A 19,772-nucleotide genomic window follows, 5' to 3' on the forward strand; every position below is an offset into this window, starting at 1 on the left:
CGAGCACACATTCCTCCGCACATGGTGCCAGAAGTCCTGTCTCTTGAAGCTTGAAATCTTGAGATCCTAATTATAAGTTAATTGCTCTTGCAAGCCTACCGATACTCAATCAGCGATGATTGCCATGTTGATATGCCGCCTCGTGTTCAGGACCACGTCACGAACACAACACCTTGTCTGTTTAGCTCTCCCGCAGCATGCCTCCTCGGAAACTGGGAAATGCCTTAAAGCCTTCTGGCGACACCATCGATATTACGCTGAGCACAGCGCGGTCACTTCTCAACGTAGGAGGCGATCTGCTTTCACTTGCGCCGATCCCGGGGCTGGAAGTCGCGGCGACTGTACTCGCTAATGTCATCGGCACGATACAGGTTAGCGTCCTTGCTCTGGTTCATCGATGGACTGAGGATGCCACGCGATGCACGACTTGACAGGACATGAGAAAGAACACTGAGGATATGCAGAATGTCGCCAATCGGGTCAACGAGCTTGCGGCCTGTCTCAAGGCTGTCTGTGAACAAGCAATTCAGCGAGCGAAAGAGTCAAATCTGTCTGTGGCGAACATGAAGCCATCGAATCCGTTGGAAGATCGGATTGAGCGTCTGATAGCGTACGTGTACCTGCCATAAATACTTCTCTTTACATGTTGAACATACGCCGCAGGAGACTTAACGACATCGCAGAGAAGGCCAGAAAGATGAAAGGTCGATCAAGGCTCAGCAGATTGGTCAGAAGCCAAAAAGACGTGGAGGAGCTGAGTGACTTAGAACGGGGATTATCACGTGCGACTCAAGACTTCAAGGTCAGTAGAGCGGTTGTAAATATATGTTGCCTATTGCTTACAGTGCGTGTGATACGAACATAGCTCGAGGGAGATATCGCTGTCGAAGTTCTTGTGAATGGTATGTTCGACAGACTTGGCATTATTCAAGAGGGTGTTGTAGTAGGTTTCTCTCCAAAATGAGTGCTAAGGATAGCGGCTGAGGTTCCCGGCTTGTACATCATAGGCAATGCAGAAGGTTCAAGTGGATGATCGTGAGTACCCTGGTCCTTTCACGCCAACGTTCTTCCTCAATTGCAAGCCACCCAGATGACAGAGGTATCCTCGAGCGTCTTCCATACGCGCGTGCAGCAAACCACCGATCCGGGCTCCATGAATCGAAATCGGGCTACCTACATGGAACGAGGGAGGCTCTGTTGAAAGAGATCGACGAATGGGCCAAGGGGACGTCTAATACACTGCACCATCGCATCTACGTCCTCAGCGGTGCCGCCGGTACAGGCAAGTCCACTATCGCGTGTGAGGTGGCCAAGCGCCTCGAGCGGGATGGTATCCTCGGCGCATCCTTTTTCTTCGTCCGAGGGTCTGAGCAGCTGGCGACGACTCGGTTCGTATTCACGACTATCGCGCATCAGTTAGCATCCTATCAACCAGAGACCGCTCGCGACATCGTTGACGCTGCTCGTTCTTACCTCGCAAAGGGGACCGACCCACAGCGGATGGAGTATGGACTGGACGAGCTGATCATTGAGCCTTTACTCAAGTTGCCCACGGATCGTCCTCCAATTATTCTCGTTATTGATGCGCTTGACGAATGCACGGATTCGGCGCAGGAGTTGATTCCGAAGATGTTGTATCTGCTTGCTGCTCGTGTAACGACCATCTCGTTCCCCCTTCGGATCTTTATCACTTCCCGCCCAGACTACCACATTGAGAATGCTCTCGATTCAGTGGATTTCAGAAAGGATCGTAATTTGTTCAAGCTGCAGGATGTTCCAAGGACGACTGTGGGCCAGGACATTGAGAAATATATCCGGCACCGATTATCCAAAACATTTCAAGGTGAAGAGTTACTGATCGAGCGACCCAGTGCAATTGCAGAGCTAGCCAAGAAGGCGGACGGATTGTTCATTTTCGCTTCTACATCCGTTAACTTCCTCGACGAAGACCCAGACTATGCCGTCCAGCGTCTGGATATTCTCCTTGCAGATAGCAAGCACAATTCGCAACAAGATCTCAGCTATCTGGACCAGCTATATACCCTCGTTTTGCAGAACGCGTTCGGCCAAAACATATATCGCGATGCGGAAAGGATGCGGAAGGTCCGTCTTGTGCTGGCTTCCATCGCGTTGCTTCAAGATCAGCTCACTGTGAATGCGATGGCGTCGCTCATTGGCCTTTCCGTCGTCGACGTCAAGTCTGTGGTCCGGCGCCTAGCATCGGTCGTCTTGCGCGATGCCGATGACATAGTTCGGCCTTTACATGCGAGCTTCCCGCAGTTCCTCGTCGACAGCCGCCGCTGTGTGGATACAACATTTTATATCGATCCTGCAACCTATCATGCGCATCTTGCGATATCCTGCCTCTCGGTGCTGATTCAGCGTGATAGCTTGCGGCGCAACATTTGCCGCCTTCCCAACCCTGCGAAGATGAAGACTGACGTGAACGAATTGCCGTCTCTCGTGTCTCAGAACGTTCCGCCGCATGTTCAGTATGCGTGCATTCACTGGGCGTTCCATGTCTCGAGTACGCCGGCCGCTGCCTCCGAGATTTGTATGCGAATTCTCGATCACCTGGATTCCTTCCTCACGAAACAATTGCTTGTTTGGTACGAAGCATTGAGCTCCATGAACCGACTTGAGATCGCTCCTGCGGCACTGCTCATGGTTCATTCGTGGTGCCAGGTTCGTTTGAGCATTGTGCTTGCTATTTTCGGCTGACATGATTTCGATTTCCCATTCACTAGCGTTCTGAAAATGCTGCCAGCAATGTCGAGCCACTTCTCGACGATGGATATCGTTTCGTTCTTGAATACTTTGATGCAATCAATGCCTGCCCCGAGCATATATACATCTCCGCGCTGTCGACAATGCCATCCTGCAAGTTGTATGATATTTATAAAGCATCTTCTGTGCAATCTTACGGCCTGAAGATGGTCACCCCTCGCGATCCGAGTTGGAGTCCGTGCATTAGGGTAATCGAAGGAATTTCTGCAGCCGTGACTGCTCTGGCGTATTCTCCAAACGGTCGCTGGATCGTCGCGGGTACCTCGTTAGGCACTGTCTGTTCATGGGATGCCGGCTCCGGTATTCCTCTCAATACGATGGCGGACAATGCGACAGTTCGGCACAGGAATGCAGTCTCGTTCGTAGACGTATCGCCGGATAACTCTAGGATTCTCTCGTATGCAAAGGACATCAGAATCTGGAACCTGGCATCCGGTGCCCTCCTACATGTGATCCCCTTAGACAAGAACACGCGACTTAGAGCGGTCTCGTTCTCCTCAGATGGCAACATGATTTTGGCCATCGCCGACGGCGCACGCAGCATCTGTTCATGGGATTCCTGCACCTTTGCGAAATTACCAGAATCCAGCAGCATCGTCAGCTACTATCCCCACTCCACCTCTTCTTTTTGGGGAGCCTCTATGGTTCTTTCCGAAAAATCGGAGACGATATCCATCTATGACCTTGAGCGCAAGGTTGTACGAAGCTCGCTTTCGGGCCACTCGGAACATGTCAATCGCGCATTATTTTTACCTGGGGAAGATTCAAAGGTTGTTTCATTCGATTCCTCGCAAGTCAAAATTTGGGACGTCCCTTCTGCGCACTGTCTCCAGACCTTAAATGCATCTCGTACTCTTCTAGCCCTTGCCATTTCTCCTGGAGGCCACCGCATTGCTGCGAGCAGCCGAGGAATGATTGACATCTGGGATGCGGGCACAGGCGAACACCTTGCAGTGCTACCTGATGATGCCGAGGCAGCGTTTTGTCTCTGCTTCTCACCGAAAGGAGATCGGCTGTTATCTGGCGGTATGGATGGCATTCGCGTGTGGGACCTGTCAAATACCAATGCGATCGGACTGTCGAGCAGTAGACCCTATCGCTCCGAGATACAGGGGCCGAACGTGCATCAAGTCATCTTCTCTAATGATGGAGAGCTGGCGGCGTCGGCAGCTCAGGATTCCACATTAACTATTTGGCGCATACGCTCGGGCACTCCTATCTCAACGATCACGTATAACCAGTCCGATAACGTTGAACACATGGTGTTCTCCCCGAATGGCCGATACGTTGCGGCGATCTGGGACGATGAGGTTCTGGTGGTCTACGATGCCGAAAGCGGCCAACCAGTGGTTACCATGAAACTCGCTCGCCACCCGGCGTACATGCAGTACTCCTCGAGTGGGAATTGGCTTGGCATCTATATCAGGCCGCCTCGCGGCCAGAATTATCATCTCGACTTGTATGCTGCTTCTGGTCTGGCATTAGTGACAAGCGTCGACTTGAAACAGTTCTCTGTATCCAGAGGCAATTATGAGAACACGATCAAGGCACTTGCATTCTCACCTGATGACAACAACATGTATGCGGAGACTATGGATGGCTCGAGCTTTCTCTGGGACTGTCACAGCGGGGAGAGCTTGCCGATAGCAGAATTAGATTGGATCAAACACCGTGGTTCACCCCCAGCATCTCGCGAATTCCGGCTTGATAATGGATGGGTGGTGGATGGAACAGACCAGAAAATATGTTGGATTACCACATCGAAACGACCATTCTTGCAAAAGATGGCTTTTGCTTATTACGGCCACACTGTCGTGATTGGCGCAAGAACCGGAAAAGTGAGCATCATCGATCTGTCAGGAGTAGAGCCTGAAAGCTAGATACTACACACTATCGTTTCCTTGGCGCTCCTTGACGAATGCTGCATTCCTTGACGAGTTCTGTATCCAACATGGAATAAATTCCACGTGACGATAGATTGCACTTACACAGTTCGACGCATATGGAACACTACGAGGAATTCCGGAGAATGCGGCTGGACAGTGCGTTCCTCAAAACCCACCTGCCGACATGAGCCTGTTTTCTTGGTAACTCATGGATCTAGTAGCAAACGACCTGGAGTGTCAGTACTTCCCTCCATGTTACGCGCGCTGCATCTGTTAATCTCTTATATGGCGTGCACGAACCCGAGCATTTGAGAAAAGACGAGGTTCTTGCTGATATGGCTCGTGAGTCTCAGTGTTGATCGAAAGCAAACACACACCACCATGTAGTGTTCCAGGAGGGCCAACAACTCTGACGTGTGATGTCCCTGTTGTGCTGAAGGTATGCGGTGTCTGAGCTTACCTTTCGAGCACGCTCTGCACCGCCACTCACAGCATAGAGATTACAAGACATAGCAAGGCTGGTAGAGAATTAGTTTCCAAGGGGAAACAGAACATGATCAGACACGCGTCTGTGGCGTGGGAAGCCCTGCGACGATTTACGCTTGGGCGCCTCTGACTGCACGTTCCAAACTTCATAGCTTCACCAGTTGTGCGGAACGCCTGCCTACCCGTACTGACTCGACGTTGACCCAATGACTGCTGATGAGCGGCAAGTGCTACTTTTCAGGACGGCTTCATGTCAGTGCTGAAGCCATCCCTGAGTGACTCATCTGTACTCGACCAGCTAGCTCAGCAGCCTACACGACGGCCAGGACTTGACTGATGTGGTGAACAGGTAATATGGTTTAGTCTATAAACAGCGTGCTGCTGGCTTTCCCCCACGAACGCTGTCATCACAATTTTAGCTTCATTATGATTCAGCCAGGGTTTCTTTTTCCTATAGCAATATCGGTCTACAAAGGGCACGGTACACCTTGCGCGTGCTGAGAAGGCGCACGCACATTGTCCCTTGCTTAACCGACGAACTCTCTATTCACATAAAACGACATTGTCGATTTTTGTCGTCGCAGAGCAGCCGGCGTGAATCGGGTCGCTTGCCGTTTCTGGGAGGACACGCGTCTGTGGCATGGCGAGTGCATTCACTGCATTCACATGATTTCCCAACGACATGACCCTGCCGCGTTTTTTGACCACTCACCATAATCTTTGAGCCCTACCGTTCTTGCTCAATGGCCCCCTTAGCGAAACTCCCGGACAAACTGAAGCCTTCTGATGACACCATCGACATGACGTTGGCAGCAGCGCGATCGCTCTTCAGCGTTGGAGAAAATGTGCTCACGTACGTACCTGTCCCAGGGCTGGAACACGCGGCAACTGCGCTCGTCAAAATCATAGACGCGGTACAGGTCGGTGTTGCTAGTTCGTTCCATCGCTAGACTGAGTGTGACGCCGTACGATGTAATATCGTAATTGGTAGGAAATGAGGAAGAACAACGAGAATACGCGGAAATTAGCCGGCAGGATCAGCGAGCTGGCAATCGTGTCTTGTCGGTATTCGCGAACAAACAGTCAAAAAGATGGAAGAATCGGGATCATCCGATGTCAAGCCATTGTCCCCACTCGTAGATCGGATCGAGCGTCTCACCGCGTAAGTTTACTCAGGCGATTTATCACATCTCTTCATGCCCATGGTCTGCTACAGGAAGCTCAATACTATCGCAGAGAAGGCCCAAAAGATGAATGAACGATCACGGGTCGGCAGGCTGCTCAAACGTAAGAAAGATGCGGAAATCTTACAGGATCTTGGAAAAGAGGTAGAGAAGGCCACTAAGGACTTCCGCGTCAGTCATGCATCAGCACATATGCAACAAAATGTTTCTGACAACATGCATAATGTTAATGGTAGCTGGAGGGAGGCATCGCAATAGAAGCACTTCTTGGCACGATGCAAGAAGACTTCTCGGTATGTTCATCGCCAGCATAGCTACGAAGGGCACTGATTGAGTCGTGAGTTCTTATGGCTAGGCAATGCGGAAGTTCCAGATGGATGATCGTGAGTATCTATATTTCCTCCCGAGTGTATGGTTTTCAGAAATACTAGCTTTTAGACGATAGAATGACACTCGATCGTCTTCCGCATGTATCCGCCGCAAGCCATCGGTCCGGGATCCATGAATCAAAAGCGAGATACCTCCCTGGAACACGCGAAGATCTTATGAAAAAGATTGAGGGATGGGCCAAGGGGGCATCCGATGCAGTGCACCGCCGCATCTACATCCTCAGTGGTGCCGCCGGGACAGGCAAGTCGACCATCGCATGCGAAGTGGCCCGGCGGCTTGAACGCGATGGTCTCCTTGGTGCTTCCTTCTTCTTCGCTAGAGGCTCTGAGCAATTGGCGACGACTCGGTTGGTGTTCACGACGATCGCACACCAACTGGCTTCTCATCAACCGGATGTGACCCGTCCTATCGTCGATGCTGCTGGTGCGTATCTTGCCAAGGGGAGCGATCCACAGCAGATGGAGTATGCGCTAGACGAGCTCATTATTGGGCCCCTACGAAAGTTGTCCGCAGATCATCCTCCGATCGTGATTGTCATCGATGCGCTCGACGAATGCACGGATGCTGCGCAAGAGCTGGTCCCGAAGATGCTGTACCTATTTGCTGCTCGTATAGCAGCCATGCCCTTTCCACTCCGAGTCTTCATCACTTCTCGTCCCGACTATCACATTGAACATGCTTTTGACTCGGTGGAATTCAAGAACGATTACGCTCTGTTCAAACTGCAGGATGTTCCTAAAACGACAGTGAGTAGAGACATCGAAAGATATCTGACTGACCGGATATCGAGGATGCCACGAGGCAAGGAGCTGTTGAACGATCGACCGAGTGCAATTTTCAATTTGACAAAGAAGGCTGATGGTCTCTTTATCTTTGCGTCCACTGCCACCAACTTCCTTAATGAAGATCCAGACTGCGCCATACAGCGTCTGGAGATTCTCCTTGCAGATGGGAAGCACGATACGCGGCAGGATCTAAGCCATCTAGACCAATTGTACGCTCTCGTTCTCAGGAATGCGTATAGGGACGCGCTGATTCGCGATGCGGACCGCATGCGCAAGGTCAATCTTGTGCTGGCCGCCATCGCGTTGCTTCAAGATCACCTTACTATCAATGCGATGGCATCACTGATTAGCATCCCCGTTGAGGAAATAAGATCCATCATCCGACGTCTCGCATCGGTCATCTTGCTCGACGCCGACGACATGGTCCGCCCATTGCACGCTAGTTTCCCACAATTTCTCACTGATCCTCGCCGCTGCGCGGATCGTATATTCTACGTCGACCCTGGAACTTACCATGCGCACCTTTCGGCCTCTTGCCTCTCGGCACTCAACAACAGCCACAACCTGAAGCGAAACCTGTGCCGGCTTCCTGGTCCGACGATGCTGAAGATTGAGGTGAACGATATTTCGTCGCGTGTGTCGAAGAATCTTCAAGCACATGTACAGTACGCGTGCACGCACTGGGCCGCCCATGTTTGCAGTACACCTCCCGCTCTCGCCACGGAGACTCTCGATCAACTGAGACTCTTCCTCACGGAGAAATTGCTCTTCTGGTTCGAAGCATTGAGCCTCATGAATCGACTTGAGATCACACCTGAGGCGCTATTGATGGTGCGATCCTGGTACCAGGTTTGCCTCGATGTTTGTTTGATGGATTTAGGCTGACATGATCTCTTACTTCAAGCATTGTTGCGCGTATGATGACGGCAACATCGAATCGCTTATCGACGACGCATATCACTTCATTCTTGAATACTTCGACGTCATAAACGCCTGTCCAGAGCACATCTACATCTCTGCGCTGCCAACAATGCCTTGCTGCAAGCTTCTCGACACCTACATGACTTCTCAACTGCAATCACCCGGTGTAAGGATGCTAACAGCCCGCGCAAACAAATGGAGTGCTTGCATCAGGGTCATCGAGGGAATCGCCAAAGGCGTTAGGGCTCTCGCCTATTCTGCAAATGGCCGTTGGATCGTAGCGGGGATCAACGACGGCACTGTCCGATCATGGGATGCTCGTTCCGGCATACCTCTTAATACGATGGCTCGTCATCGGAAACCAGTCACTTTGGTAGATATCTCGCCAGATAACACCAGGATTGTCTCGTACGGAGGGGATATCAGAGTCTGGAACTTGACATCCGGCGCCCTACTGTGTATCATCAATACAAATAACACGTCACTCACAGCTCTCTCATTCTCCTCGGATGGCAAAAAAATCCTGTCTACTGTTGACGGAGCCCACAGCATGTCTGCGTGGGATTCCTACACTTTTGCAAAATTGCCAGAGTCCAGCAATGAGGCCAACGACAGCCCCCACTCCTCCATGTTGCCTTGCTGGGGAACCTCGATGGTTTTACGAGCATACAGAGTGGTGCATATCCTTGATATCGAGCGGAAGGAGATACGAAGATCACTTCGTGGCCACTCCGAACACGTCACACATGCACTTTTCTTTCCTGGCGGAGATTCAAGGGTTCTTTCATGTGCGGCATCGCAAGTAAAGATTTGGGACGTACCTTCCGAGCGCTGTCTCAAAACCTTGGAAACCTTTGGTCATATCTGCAGCATTGCAATATCTCCAGGGGGTGATCGTATTGCCGCGGGTTGTGAAGATAGAGTTGTTCACGCATGGGATGCGAAGACGGGTGATCGCCTTGCAGTGCTACGTGGTCACTTGGACGCAGTCAAGTCTATCTGCTTCTCCCCGGCCGGAGATCGACTGACATCTGGTGGGACTGATCGTACCATCCGCGTATGGGACCTGATGAATAGCAATGGTTCTTACCAGTCGGACAGCAGTATCAGTCCACCTGAGGTACGGGAACACCGTGTTATGCTGGTCGTTCTCTCCGAAGACGGAGAGCTGGCAGCGTCAGCAGCTCGCAACAACGCTATAACGATTTGGCACGTGCAGTCAGGCACTCCCACTTCCACGATTACACAATCTTGTGCCGTTGCTGGCATGGCATTTTCTCCAAATAACAAACACATTGCGGTGATCTGGTTCGATGGTACTTTAGAGACCTACAATGTTGAAGCCGGCCACCCAATCGTCACCACAATGCTCCTAGGCAGCATGAAGAATGTGCAGTACTCCTCGAGTGGGCGTTGGCTCGCCGTATGGGACACTCCCGCTGCAGCATATGGAGACTGTCATCTTCACTTGTATACCGCTTCCGACCTTACTTTGCCGGCGACGACGATCGAATTGAAGCGCCGGTCTACGGCCACGGACCAATGCGTCGACGCAATCGAAGTAGTCGCATTCTCTCCGGACGACAGCAGTGTTTGCGCTCAAACTATCGATGGCTCGATCTTCCTCTGGGACTGTCACAGCGGAAAGTGTTTGTCGCCGGCAGAATTGAATTGGATCGCCCGTTCAAATTCTCGCCCAGCGTCAATCGACTTCCGAATTGATAATGGGTGGGTGATAGACGGATCTGGCCGCAAGGTCTGCTGGGTTACTGCATCCAGACGGCCGGATCGGTACAAGATGGATAAAGCTCTACCTAGCCATGGGTGTAATTTAGTGATCGGCGCAGAGACTGGGATCGTTACTATTCTCGATGTCTCAGAATAGGGGACTCCTGCGTGAAATCTAGATATTATACCTCCGTAGTCTCCCCAGCTTCCCGTAACTTCTATGGTTCTATTCCAGCCCTACGCCTACCATGCGCAATAAGCTGTCGGATTCGTCTTCGCATCGTATTATAACAGCCCTCGTTGGCTGACATTGCTCATTAGTCTAACACCTTGTGTGAAGCCGTGGAAATGATGACATAGTTGCAAACTCACCTGCATTTCACTCGAATCCAGTCCCCCATCAGCCAGATTTAAATTGCCCCATACGCGATACGGCCATCCACTACAGTAGTAAGCACCTTCGTTTTCAGTATCTCCGCATACGGCGCATCTTCGCGCATGACATCCGTATCGAGCACGACGTAGTCCGCTTTCTTTCCCGCGCTCAGCGAACCCACCGCATTCTCGGCAAACGATGCATATGCCGCGTCGAGCGTCATGCCTTTGAGGGCCTGTGCGCGTGTGAGGCGTTCCTGCGGGTACCTACACCACAGAGGAATAAAGTGAAGACCGATACGAGAAAGAGATTGTGGGGACACACCATCCCCCTGAGCCGTGCGGACTCTCGCCACTCCTGTCTAGCCGCGACACTGCGGCATAGAACCCAAGCAGCGGATTAATGCCCTCGACGGGGAAGTCTGACCCTAGAGGAAGCACCCCGTTGCGTGATGATCTGCAATTTCATTCACGTTCATGACAGGTCCGAAATGTCGATATCATGTATTGTTACGCACCGTAAGAGCGTCTGGTATGCGTAGGCGCCCTTGATCCGCTCAGGTCCCTAAGATACGCCGTTTTGAATTCTGCATATCGAGGACGAGAGAATGCTATAGCACTCGCCAGTCTGGTCTCGGCGTAGCCCATATCACTCGTTCTGTTCCACAAATCATCAACGCTTAGCTACTCACTGCACATAGCCATTCTGCACTCACGCATGCGTCGGCTGCACGCTCGCAATCACTGCGCTCTCATTATAACGTCTCAACCAGTCGCAGGATAACCTATCAAGTACTCACCGCCAAGCCTGCCTGTCCTCTCGAGATCCTCCGCACGCATGATCTGTGCATGCTCGATTCTCGGCCTCCGCGCCTCCGCTTCACTGGCATTCCCAGCGAGGAGCTCTTCGTAGATGTCGAGCACAGCCTTGTTCGCGCGGTCACCAATGCAGTGAATGTTCTGCCACGCATCGTCAATACGGGCAAGCCGGAAGCGGACATGAGAGCCACACTCACCACGCCCCATCCGTCATCCCAGAACTTCCTCACAACGTCCCGCAGTTCGCTCTCCTCCAAACGCATGATGCCCTGCGTGTCCGGCTTGTCCGCATATGGTTCAAGCAGCGCCGCACCCCACGAGCCCAGTGCACCTGCATTCAAGATCAGAACAGATAAGTGGATGAAAAAGGAAGGACATAGACACACCGTCCATGAACAGCTTCACGCTGCGCATCGTCAGCCGTCCCTCACGACCATACCCATCCACTCGCTCGAACTCTCCGCCCCAGTATCCGTCGAGCTCCTCGTGCGCCATCGCGTACACCCTGATCTGCCCGTCCTCCTGCCCGTCAGCCCCATATCAGCACCACTTCAAATGAGCTGCCCACCGGCATCCGGCCCTCGTCTGCCATCCTGCGCGGCCACGTCAGACGGCAACCGCTAAACGGAAGAGAAGAGGAAGACGACGCACCTCTTGAACATGCGCCACATCGACCCATCCACCGCCGCATCGTGCACACTGGTCAGGCCCACCCGCAGGGCGTCCCTCATCGCCCGCTCCGCGCGCTCCTCAAGCGTCGCCTCCGTCGGTGGGGGCACCGGCACAAGCGCCATCGCCGCATCCAGAAACACGCCTGCCGCCCATATCGTCATCACACAGCCATTGGGCAAGAGGAGGAAGAGAAACACTCACCACTCACCTCGCCATCTTCCCAGACAACCTCTCCGCCCTGCATCTCACCCGCGCGGGGCCATCGTCCACCGGGAAGCTTCCCGCTGCGTTCGGCAATATCGAGCGCGCGCGGAGAGACCCAAAGTGCATGCCCATCGACACGGGAGAGTGAGAGTGCACGGTGGGCGAGCAGCGGGCGGGAGGCGAGGTCGGTCTGTGGCGGGAGCTATCGTCAATCCCGGAAAGATGGAACAACAGCGGGGTGAAGAGACGGACGCACTTTGCTCGGGAATGCGCCCCGCCAGCCCTTCCAGCGCGTCTGATCCCAGCCGAAACCTTCGATCCACGCCTCCTCCTCATCTGAGGTGAAGTTTACAGGGTGTGCACGTGCGTAAGCCTCTAGGCGGTCGAGAACGTCTGTGCAGGAGTATATGAACATGAGACGGGAAGTAACGCACGCGGAATTACGAGGCAAGGAAACATCACGGGTGATGGAGCACTCACCATCCATGGACGTCGCGTCTTCGAGGTTGAGCTCCATCTTCGCGCCGTACATTGTCAGGTGGGCGTGTGCATCTGGTATCGGTGTCAAGTCAGCAGGCTGTAGGTGTCACATCGCATTCGGTCAGGAGATCATAAGCGTGGATGCCAGCTGTGCGAGAGCAGCCAGAAGGAGCGAATTATAGCGGGCAAAGTTCGTAACGAAGAGGCAGGAGTGCGAAAAGAGGCGCATATACCCCGAAAAAGTTGCAGCATCTCTAACTCGAATAGGGTAGGACACCGCTCCTCACGCTCGCATTCTCGTAGCGTGACGCCAGAGGCAATATGCCTGCAGAAACTGAGCTACCAAGTCGCCACTCAGTCGCGGCACAGCCTCACGCTATAAGACTACAAGCGGAATCGAACAATGACTGTCTCCCCGCCTTAAAGCATCACAATCACGAAAGGCGATGCTGTAGGTGTGACGGGCGATGGGCGACAACAGACGCAATCACTCACCTGCAAGGCCGGGGACGATGATGCTCCCCTTTGGTGTGTGCAGAACCGTGAGCGGCTTCTTGGCCTGGGGTTCGCCGCCATAGAAGGTGTTGACAAGGCGGGTTTGGTGCCCGTCCCAGTGAGTGCGAATGTCATCTGCATTGGAGCGTTCAATACATGGACTCACAACTGAGGAATAAGAGAAGTGATATGGACGGAAAATCAAAAGGATGAGACAGAAGGTAGGTTGTGTCTCGTATGCCGTGATGGCACGGCACAGTAAGTAATAGCGGGAAAAGGAGTGATCCATAGGCACGGAGCAAGGAGGGGGCACTGGCATAGAAGTCAGAAACAAGTCAACACTCGCCTATAGTCCCCGTAGCCAACAATCGGTCCTTCACCACCAATAGACAGTCGACACTCGGGTTCTGCTCGTCAACGGTGTAAACGCGGCCCTCCTCCGCACAGAGCGCGTACGAGTCGGGAACAGTAGTCAGAACATCCGAGGTGCTCGTGCTCTTGCCGATTCCAGCCAAGCGGGAGTAGTATGTGACGAAGCCGGCAACGATGGAGGCGACAAGGACCTTGAGGGTATACGTGCGTTTGTTCTTGGGTTGCCAGACACGAGGGCCAGTGGGACGAGGTGGAGATGGTCTTGCGGTCGGAGAAGGAGCGGGAGAGTTGGCTTGCTGGTTGTGCTGTGGTGCTTTCATGCGCCGGCGCGGGCGGGGCATCGACGCGACAGTGAGACGGTGCAGCCCCAGATCGCATCGGAAGCGGTCCCTATGCGCGTTCGTGGCGTGGGAAGGTTTCAGCCTAGGTGATGAGCGCTTAACAAATATTCCCGGACTGAAGTGCGGCTCGAATCCGCTCACAACCCACAGACGTGGCAGACTTCCGCTATGTGAACGATAATTAAGGTCCATAAAATCTCAAGGCCATCCTCGAGACAAGGGATGGACATCCGCGGGGCCTAAGCTGGTAAGTAGTCATGCCTAACATCACACAGCAAGTTGTCTGATGAGCTATGAGCTTTGAGCCACACTGAAATTAAATTGCGACACTTGGCTGAACGTTGTAACAAGATTGCCATCCCGTACTGAAAACCTCTGACTTCTATTCATTGCACAACGTCTCGTTTGCAATATCGAAATGCGTCTCATAGGGTCGTCTATCACCCGCCGAGCTGCTCTGCTTCCTGCACTTATGGCCATCCCATGCGACGAGCACAATTAACCCGGCTCTGGCCATTGTAATCCAGGCGGTGTGCATGTAGGAATGCGGTCGAATTACATACCAAATGGTCGATCGCAAGCGAAGTTTCATTATCGCGGGTCCATCATGATGTCCGTGGCTTTATCGTCCATTCAGGCGAAGCCTGACATTAAGGTAGACGATTGAGTAATGTCAATGCTGCTTGAGGTTAAACGGTCCCGTGTGCAGTGACTGGCGTAAATATCGTCCTCATACTCAAAGCGTCTAAAAGCTGGAAGCGCCCTCGATCTCTGAACGCTTAAGGAAATGACCATCCGCCGACTCCACAGTCCCGTTGGAAGAATGGACGTGGCTCTCTCCGAGCACGACACCATAAGCTACGGAAAAGGTCAGAGGCGGCACTGTACCGAGCAGAGTACGACAGCTTACCATTATATGCCCTTGCGCGGACGTATGTCGTTTGAGGGACGGGTATCATGGTCTCGAAGCCATCCTTCGGGGCCTGCACCGCCGGCCTGAGCACATTCGGATGCGACCCGATCAGGACTTCCCAAGTGGCGACTTCGGTCGCGCCATTCCTGTAATATAAAAGATTGGCCACGACGTCTGGCTGCACATCAGGAGCGCTTACCAGCTAGCCCACACAACCCTGGATGTGCAGATTCGTTTAGAGTGGGCTGCTTGTCAGAGGATGACAACTCACGATCCATTAAAGGCAATGTCTGGCACCGTCTGAGGGTAGCTGACCCAAGTCGTCGTCTTCAACGCGCGGTAGTTCTGCGCGCCGAGCGGCCGATACAGTCAGAACGGAAGTGCCAGTTTCGTCACGCTGTGCAAACACACCTCGATCAGCGAGCCGGTCAAATTCTGCCCTCCCAGTGCCGCGGAGTATATCAGCGTGCCGTTTTGCCTAGGTCGAAGCATCATCTCAGCTGCATGCGATTAGCGAGACTGAAGACACAGACAGGTACTCGGAGATCCTGGGAAATCAAATTATTAAATGCAGCCCTCCCTGTCGAAGGTGAAACATGACGCACCATGGGTTCGAGCCCCACCCAACCACCACGTTTCCATCAGGATCGTACTAGAGACGACAGTCTATCAACGTGAGCCGACTCCGAGAATCTGCTACGTACCCTGCAAGAGCCCTGAGAAGTGCTTGTCAATGGTTCCGAGGGGAGGAATTCTGCAATCAAGGTCGCCTCCATCGTGGTGAAATTGAGATCCAAGGCGAGCCCGCGGGCGGCTGTTCATTCACAAAGAAGAATTAAAGACTCGGGGCTTGCATTAAGAGACATCAGACGCACTAGTTTGTCCAGTGGTAGCTATAATAGGGGTCTGTCAACGGAACACAGCTAACATGCAACGAGAATTCCCTACCCTCGCCAGCATGCATGCTGATCGCGGTGTAATTTTTGATGAAACGCACGTCTTGCTGCCCGTAGAACGTGGCATTGGTCCCGAATGTGAATGAATTATTCTTCCCTCCGAGCTGCCAGATAATTTCGCCATCCGTCCCATTGATGTAGTAGACGGCTTGTGTGTGGCTGTAACAAGACGATGCATTTTGAGCCAAGGAGCTCCTGTGACCGAGATAGGATCCTAGCATACCTGGAGTCAGCGAGATAGTTGCCTTTGTCATCCTTGTCCACCGAGTTGATGCGGAAACTGTGATCAAATACAGTCAACACGAACAGCTTCGAGGGCTGGGAAAAGAGATGGTGACAAACTAATCCCAAGCGTCGTATGCAGTTGTACTATTCTCTGCAGTTGTGTATGAGGCCGAAAAGGGGACATGCTCGGTGGAACTGAGCGAAAGGGGTGACTCATCAGCAACCACCTGCCAAGCGGTACAGCACAAGACCTACTTCCACTTGAACAGCACCTCGCCGGTGGCAATGTCAATCCTATGTACGCATGGTCAGCAGAAGCGACTGAATAATTAATGGGACATACTCCTCGAAGAAGTTTGCCAGCACCCATCCATTCTCAGTGCCGCCGTATTCGGACAAATTCGCCTGCACAGGCAGGTACGCCGGAATCAGCGCAGTCGAGTTGGTCGTAATCGGGATGGTGAACTCGTGCAGGTCGCTAGTATCGTTGATCGAGGTCGTGAGTACGTGCGTCACCGCGTACGTTGAGTCCAGTATGTATGACTGAGCGATTGACAATTGTCAGCGACGGCATCAAATATGCATAGGAGTACGCCAGCGCTCGCCTTTCCGACGCCATAGCGCCCGAACGTGTTGAGCGTCCCGTTCCACACTGTGAGCACGTTCGTGCCGTTGAGCTGGAAAGTTCTCCTCAGCTGGATGATGGCGGCTTATCGTAAACGCGCACGTACCGTTTGCACATCCAGGTTGAAGCATTGACCAATTTCGGGGTCCGTCCATACGAGGTCACCCTTAGATGTATAGATCGCCGGCGCCGGCTGAGGGACGTCGGTGCTCCAAGGACAACTAAGAACGATACATGCATGCGTAAAACAGTCTCTTCAAGGGCTCAGACACGCACGTCAAATAGTAGCCGTCACGGTATTCCGCTGTTGGCTCTTTCGTGATGATTAGTTTCAACGGGGTAAGATCCGGACGCGAGTGGAACTGCTCATGAACACGTTCAGGGCATGCAGATGCCGTGCATTTACACAAATCGCGAAAGACGTACGCTTAAAAACTCCTGGCCGTGGACGAGGGCCACGCTGAATGCCAGAGAAGTTAGGAATGACGATCGCAGTAGTGACATCTTGACGAGCTGGAGACTCGGATAGCAGGATCAGAGCAATATATATCATCATTGACAGCAGCGTTCCCGTTGTGCTTCTCCCGACATGATGAAATGCACAACTTCCAAGCGGGTGACTCATCCGGCCTCCATCGGGGATCAAACATGGCCATTTAATGCGCAACACTCTTAGCGCGTTGCCGCCCCTTGAGCACGCCGCTTGCTGCATATGTGGCACGTATATGCGTCAGTATCAACGGGTCTGCACGAAGAATGCACAATGATCGCTGTAGCTGCAGTAGCTTAGCCACCGAAATGAGCGCGCCGTCCCAAGTATCAATTCAGCGCGATCCGTGACAGGTGGTAGATTCCTCCGTCCCGCATTTTCGCTCCCATAGGTTACGGACCAGTGATGCTATTGACCATTGACAGATCTTCTCCCGCTTCCCGGGAGTCATAGAAGCGTCATGCTGTCGCCATCGTCGCGTTCGAGGCGGAACAGTCTCGGAGCGGCAGACAGCGCGTAGGGATGCACCAGCTGCTGCAAGGTTGGCAGTCGGCCAAACCCCCATGGCCACCCTCCCCCAAACCGCCTATGGGGGTTTTACGTTTAGATCTTGTGCTTGAACTTGAGGCCTGAGAGAGAGGGTTCATAACATGGTGAGTTGGTACTACCTCAGTCACAGTGTAGCCACGTTTCGTATTTCAAAACTCCACAATCTTATTGGACTGGGGAGAGTCCCGTGTGAAGTTGCGCTCAAGCACGCTTGATCCTGTGGCCCTCACCATCATGCGCCTCGCAATGAATATAAGTGTTGTCAAGAGAATAGAGCGCATTGTATGGGGACCAGCTGTTGCCGCAAATGTATAGACTCGTGGGCTTTTACAATGGACTCGCGCCCCCTTGAATGACAACGGGCGACTGTGACGTGAAAATCTCACCGCTCGGGCCCAATGCTTCTTTGAACGAATATAGGGCATCATACGGAAACATTGCTTTGCATGACGAATAGCACCAATAAATAGAGTCCACATCATGGATGGCACCTCACGGCAGCACAAGGCACTTCAGTTTTCAGCTGTTCATGTTCAGCCACCGCCACTTTAGCTGGTCTGTGCGCGGGTGACACCACGTGACGATTACATAAGCTGTTGAACGGGTTCCGGCTTGCGCTGCGCCTGCGAGCGAGCCCTCCCACCAGCAGCCCAGCAGTAAGAGACAGCCTGTACTGTGCCTGCGCCTAACGCCTGCCTCCCAATTGCACTTCCTCATACCTGCCATTCCCTTGTCCCCTCTTTTCTCTGTACCAAGGTGCGTTGATAGGCGTCTTACACGTTATCCGATGTCGTTGTCGTCGTCGTACACGACGGCGGGGCGCTGAGCGGGGGTGAGGAGTACCCGGTGGCGGCGGGAAAGTCGCGTCGCGACGCGTCGATGCGCGTGCCCTTGGCGCGAGTTTGGCCCACCGTTGCACTTCGTATTTTGTGTGCGTCGTGTCAAACATGCTGCTGACGTGTCATTGGCGATGCAGATGCCTAAAGAATCCACCAGAGCTACAAAGGTACGCCTTATGCACGTTTGGGCCGCATACAATCTGTTAATGAGCGCATATATGCATGTGTTGCTACTGTAATCGTCTTCGGGATTGTGGCGATGCAGCGTAAGGCCACCGAAAAGGCCGAGAAGACCCCTAAGTCCAAGGCAAAGAAGGATCCCAATGCGCCCAAGAGGCCCTTGTCAGCGTACATGTTCTTCAGCCAGGACTGGAGAGAACGAATCAAGGCGGAGAATCCTGATGCTGGCTTCGGTGAGTAGTCGAGTATATGCGCCCGTCGCCGTCGTGTCCGATGTAGGCGGCGTGGCCGGCGTCAAGTGATGCTGTGCTAAGTATGTGCGTGTGACAGGTGAGATTGGCAAGCTACTTGGCGCGAAGTGGAAGGAACTGGACGACTCTGAGAAGAAGGTAAGCATGTGGTAGCTGTATGCAAATACATGCATTCGCTTACACATACCGCTTCAGCCGTACGTTGAGCAAGCGTTACGAGACAAGGCCAGGGCAGAACAAGAGAAAAGCGAATATGATGTTAGTCTCTTCTATTTGTGCCACGTTCTTTCGCTGACGACCACGGGTAGGGCAAGAAGAACGATAGCGCCGGCAGTGGTGACGGCGACGACGACGACGACTAATGGATTCTGAAATCCAGAAACTTGTTCACAGTACGTTTGGCCAGCACTGTGCATCGCGTCTACGGCCAGCTGCCAGATTCCGTTCCTTTCCGTCGCTTCTCTGATCTGGATCTCTCGTATACTAAAAGCTGCATTTTTGTTCCCGGCTGCGTCGTCTATGCTCTCGTCCATGTACTGTGTTTTTGTGTCTAGCCTGGCCGGCCTGGTACGGATGCCGCGTTGTTGTCCATTGATCCGCCGTGACACTTCTCGATGTCCACGCTTGCTGTATCTTGACGCCATGTACTATACTAGACGATGGTAGTAGTGTGCCTCGATTATTTATTTTGCTGTTTCATTGCCGCATGCAAGTCCGTGAGCGTCACAATGTTCAGAATTGAGCGCAATGTATCCGACACATCAGCGTCTGTAAGGCTGACGAGCGGGATGTGGCGATGGAGTCGAGCGTAACGGGGAC

At 52.9% G+C, this 19,772-nt stretch overlaps 5 protein-coding genes across 5 annotated transcripts; 3 read left to right on the forward strand and 2 right to left on the reverse strand.

Annotated features, from left to right (window-relative positions):
- The first annotated feature begins 118 nt into the window (after positions 1-118).
- LAESUDRAFT_702429 (WD40 repeat-like protein) lies at positions 119-5,040 on the forward strand. Its single transcript, XM_040906482.1, has 7 exons — positions 119-371; positions 435-610; positions 664-802; positions 866-943; positions 1,008-1,035; positions 1,091-2,685; positions 2,748-5,040. The coding sequence occupies exons 1-7, from the start codon at positions 198-200 to the stop codon at positions 4,665-4,667; spliced, it is 4,110 nt and encodes a 1,369-aa protein (XP_040762978.1). The 5' UTR covers positions 119-197; the 3' UTR covers positions 4,668-5,040.
- An 862-nt stretch (positions 5,041-5,902) lies between these two features.
- Positions 5,903-10,324, forward strand: LAESUDRAFT_813618 (WD40 repeat-like protein; the record flags this gene model as incomplete). Its single annotated transcript, XM_040914504.1, has 8 exons — positions 5,903-6,092; positions 6,151-6,224; positions 6,281-6,321; positions 6,376-6,514; positions 6,580-6,636; positions 6,699-6,726; positions 6,782-8,367; positions 8,423-10,324. The coding sequence occupies 8 exons, from the start codon at positions 5,903-5,905 to the stop codon at positions 10,322-10,324; spliced, it is 4,017 nt and encodes a 1,338-aa protein (XP_040762979.1).
- Positions 10,325-10,371: 47 nt separating this feature from the next.
- Positions 10,372-13,956, reverse strand: LAESUDRAFT_235657 (uncharacterized protein). The gene is made up of 16 exons (XM_040901676.1): positions 13,559-13,956; positions 13,213-13,347; positions 12,718-12,789; positions 12,494-12,630; positions 12,235-12,427; positions 12,013-12,175; positions 11,930-11,954; positions 11,748-11,871; positions 11,559-11,692; positions 11,343-11,502; positions 11,259-11,286; positions 11,167-11,200; positions 11,061-11,107; positions 10,868-10,999; positions 10,540-10,809; positions 10,372-10,489 (listed from the first exon to the last, which is right to left on the reverse strand). The coding sequence occupies exons 1-15, from the start codon at positions 13,923-13,925 to the stop codon at positions 10,578-10,580; spliced, it is 1,983 nt and encodes a 660-aa protein (XP_040762980.1). The 5' UTR covers positions 13,926-13,956; the 3' UTR covers positions 10,372-10,489; positions 10,540-10,577.
- Positions 13,957-14,477: 521 nt separating this feature from the next.
- LAESUDRAFT_235812 (uncharacterized protein) lies at positions 14,478-17,308 on the reverse strand. The gene is made up of 18 exons (XM_040901677.1): positions 17,071-17,308; positions 16,921-17,006; positions 16,751-16,865; positions 16,625-16,696; positions 16,363-16,562; positions 16,275-16,313; positions 16,137-16,214; positions 16,018-16,074; positions 15,787-15,953; positions 15,714-15,731; positions 15,543-15,652; positions 15,444-15,490; positions 15,372-15,386; positions 15,250-15,316; positions 15,110-15,183; positions 15,038-15,055; positions 14,836-14,984; positions 14,478-14,783 (listed from the first exon to the last, which is right to left on the reverse strand). The coding sequence occupies exons 1-18, from the start codon at positions 17,146-17,148 to the stop codon at positions 14,671-14,673; spliced, it is 1,503 nt and encodes a 500-aa protein (XP_040762981.1). The 5' UTR covers positions 17,149-17,308; the 3' UTR covers positions 14,478-14,670.
- Positions 17,309-18,873: 1,565 nt separating this feature from the next.
- On the forward strand, positions 18,874-19,660 carry LAESUDRAFT_727195 (uncharacterized protein; the record flags this gene model as incomplete). The annotated part of the gene is made up of 4 exons (XM_040909179.1): positions 18,874-18,935; positions 19,033-19,091; positions 19,149-19,211; positions 19,262-19,660. Coding segments are annotated over 4 exons (238 nt in total), but the record flags the coding sequence as incomplete, so codon positions are not given.
- Between the last annotated feature and the right edge of the window lie 112 nt (positions 19,661-19,772).

Source organism: Laetiporus sulphureus, assembly GCF_001632365.1.
Source record: "Laetiporus sulphureus 93-53 unplaced genomic scaffold LAESUscaffold_27, whole genome shotgun sequence".
Lineage (NCBI taxonomy): Eukaryota > Fungi > Basidiomycota > Agaricomycetes > Polyporales > Laetiporaceae > Laetiporus > Laetiporus sulphureus.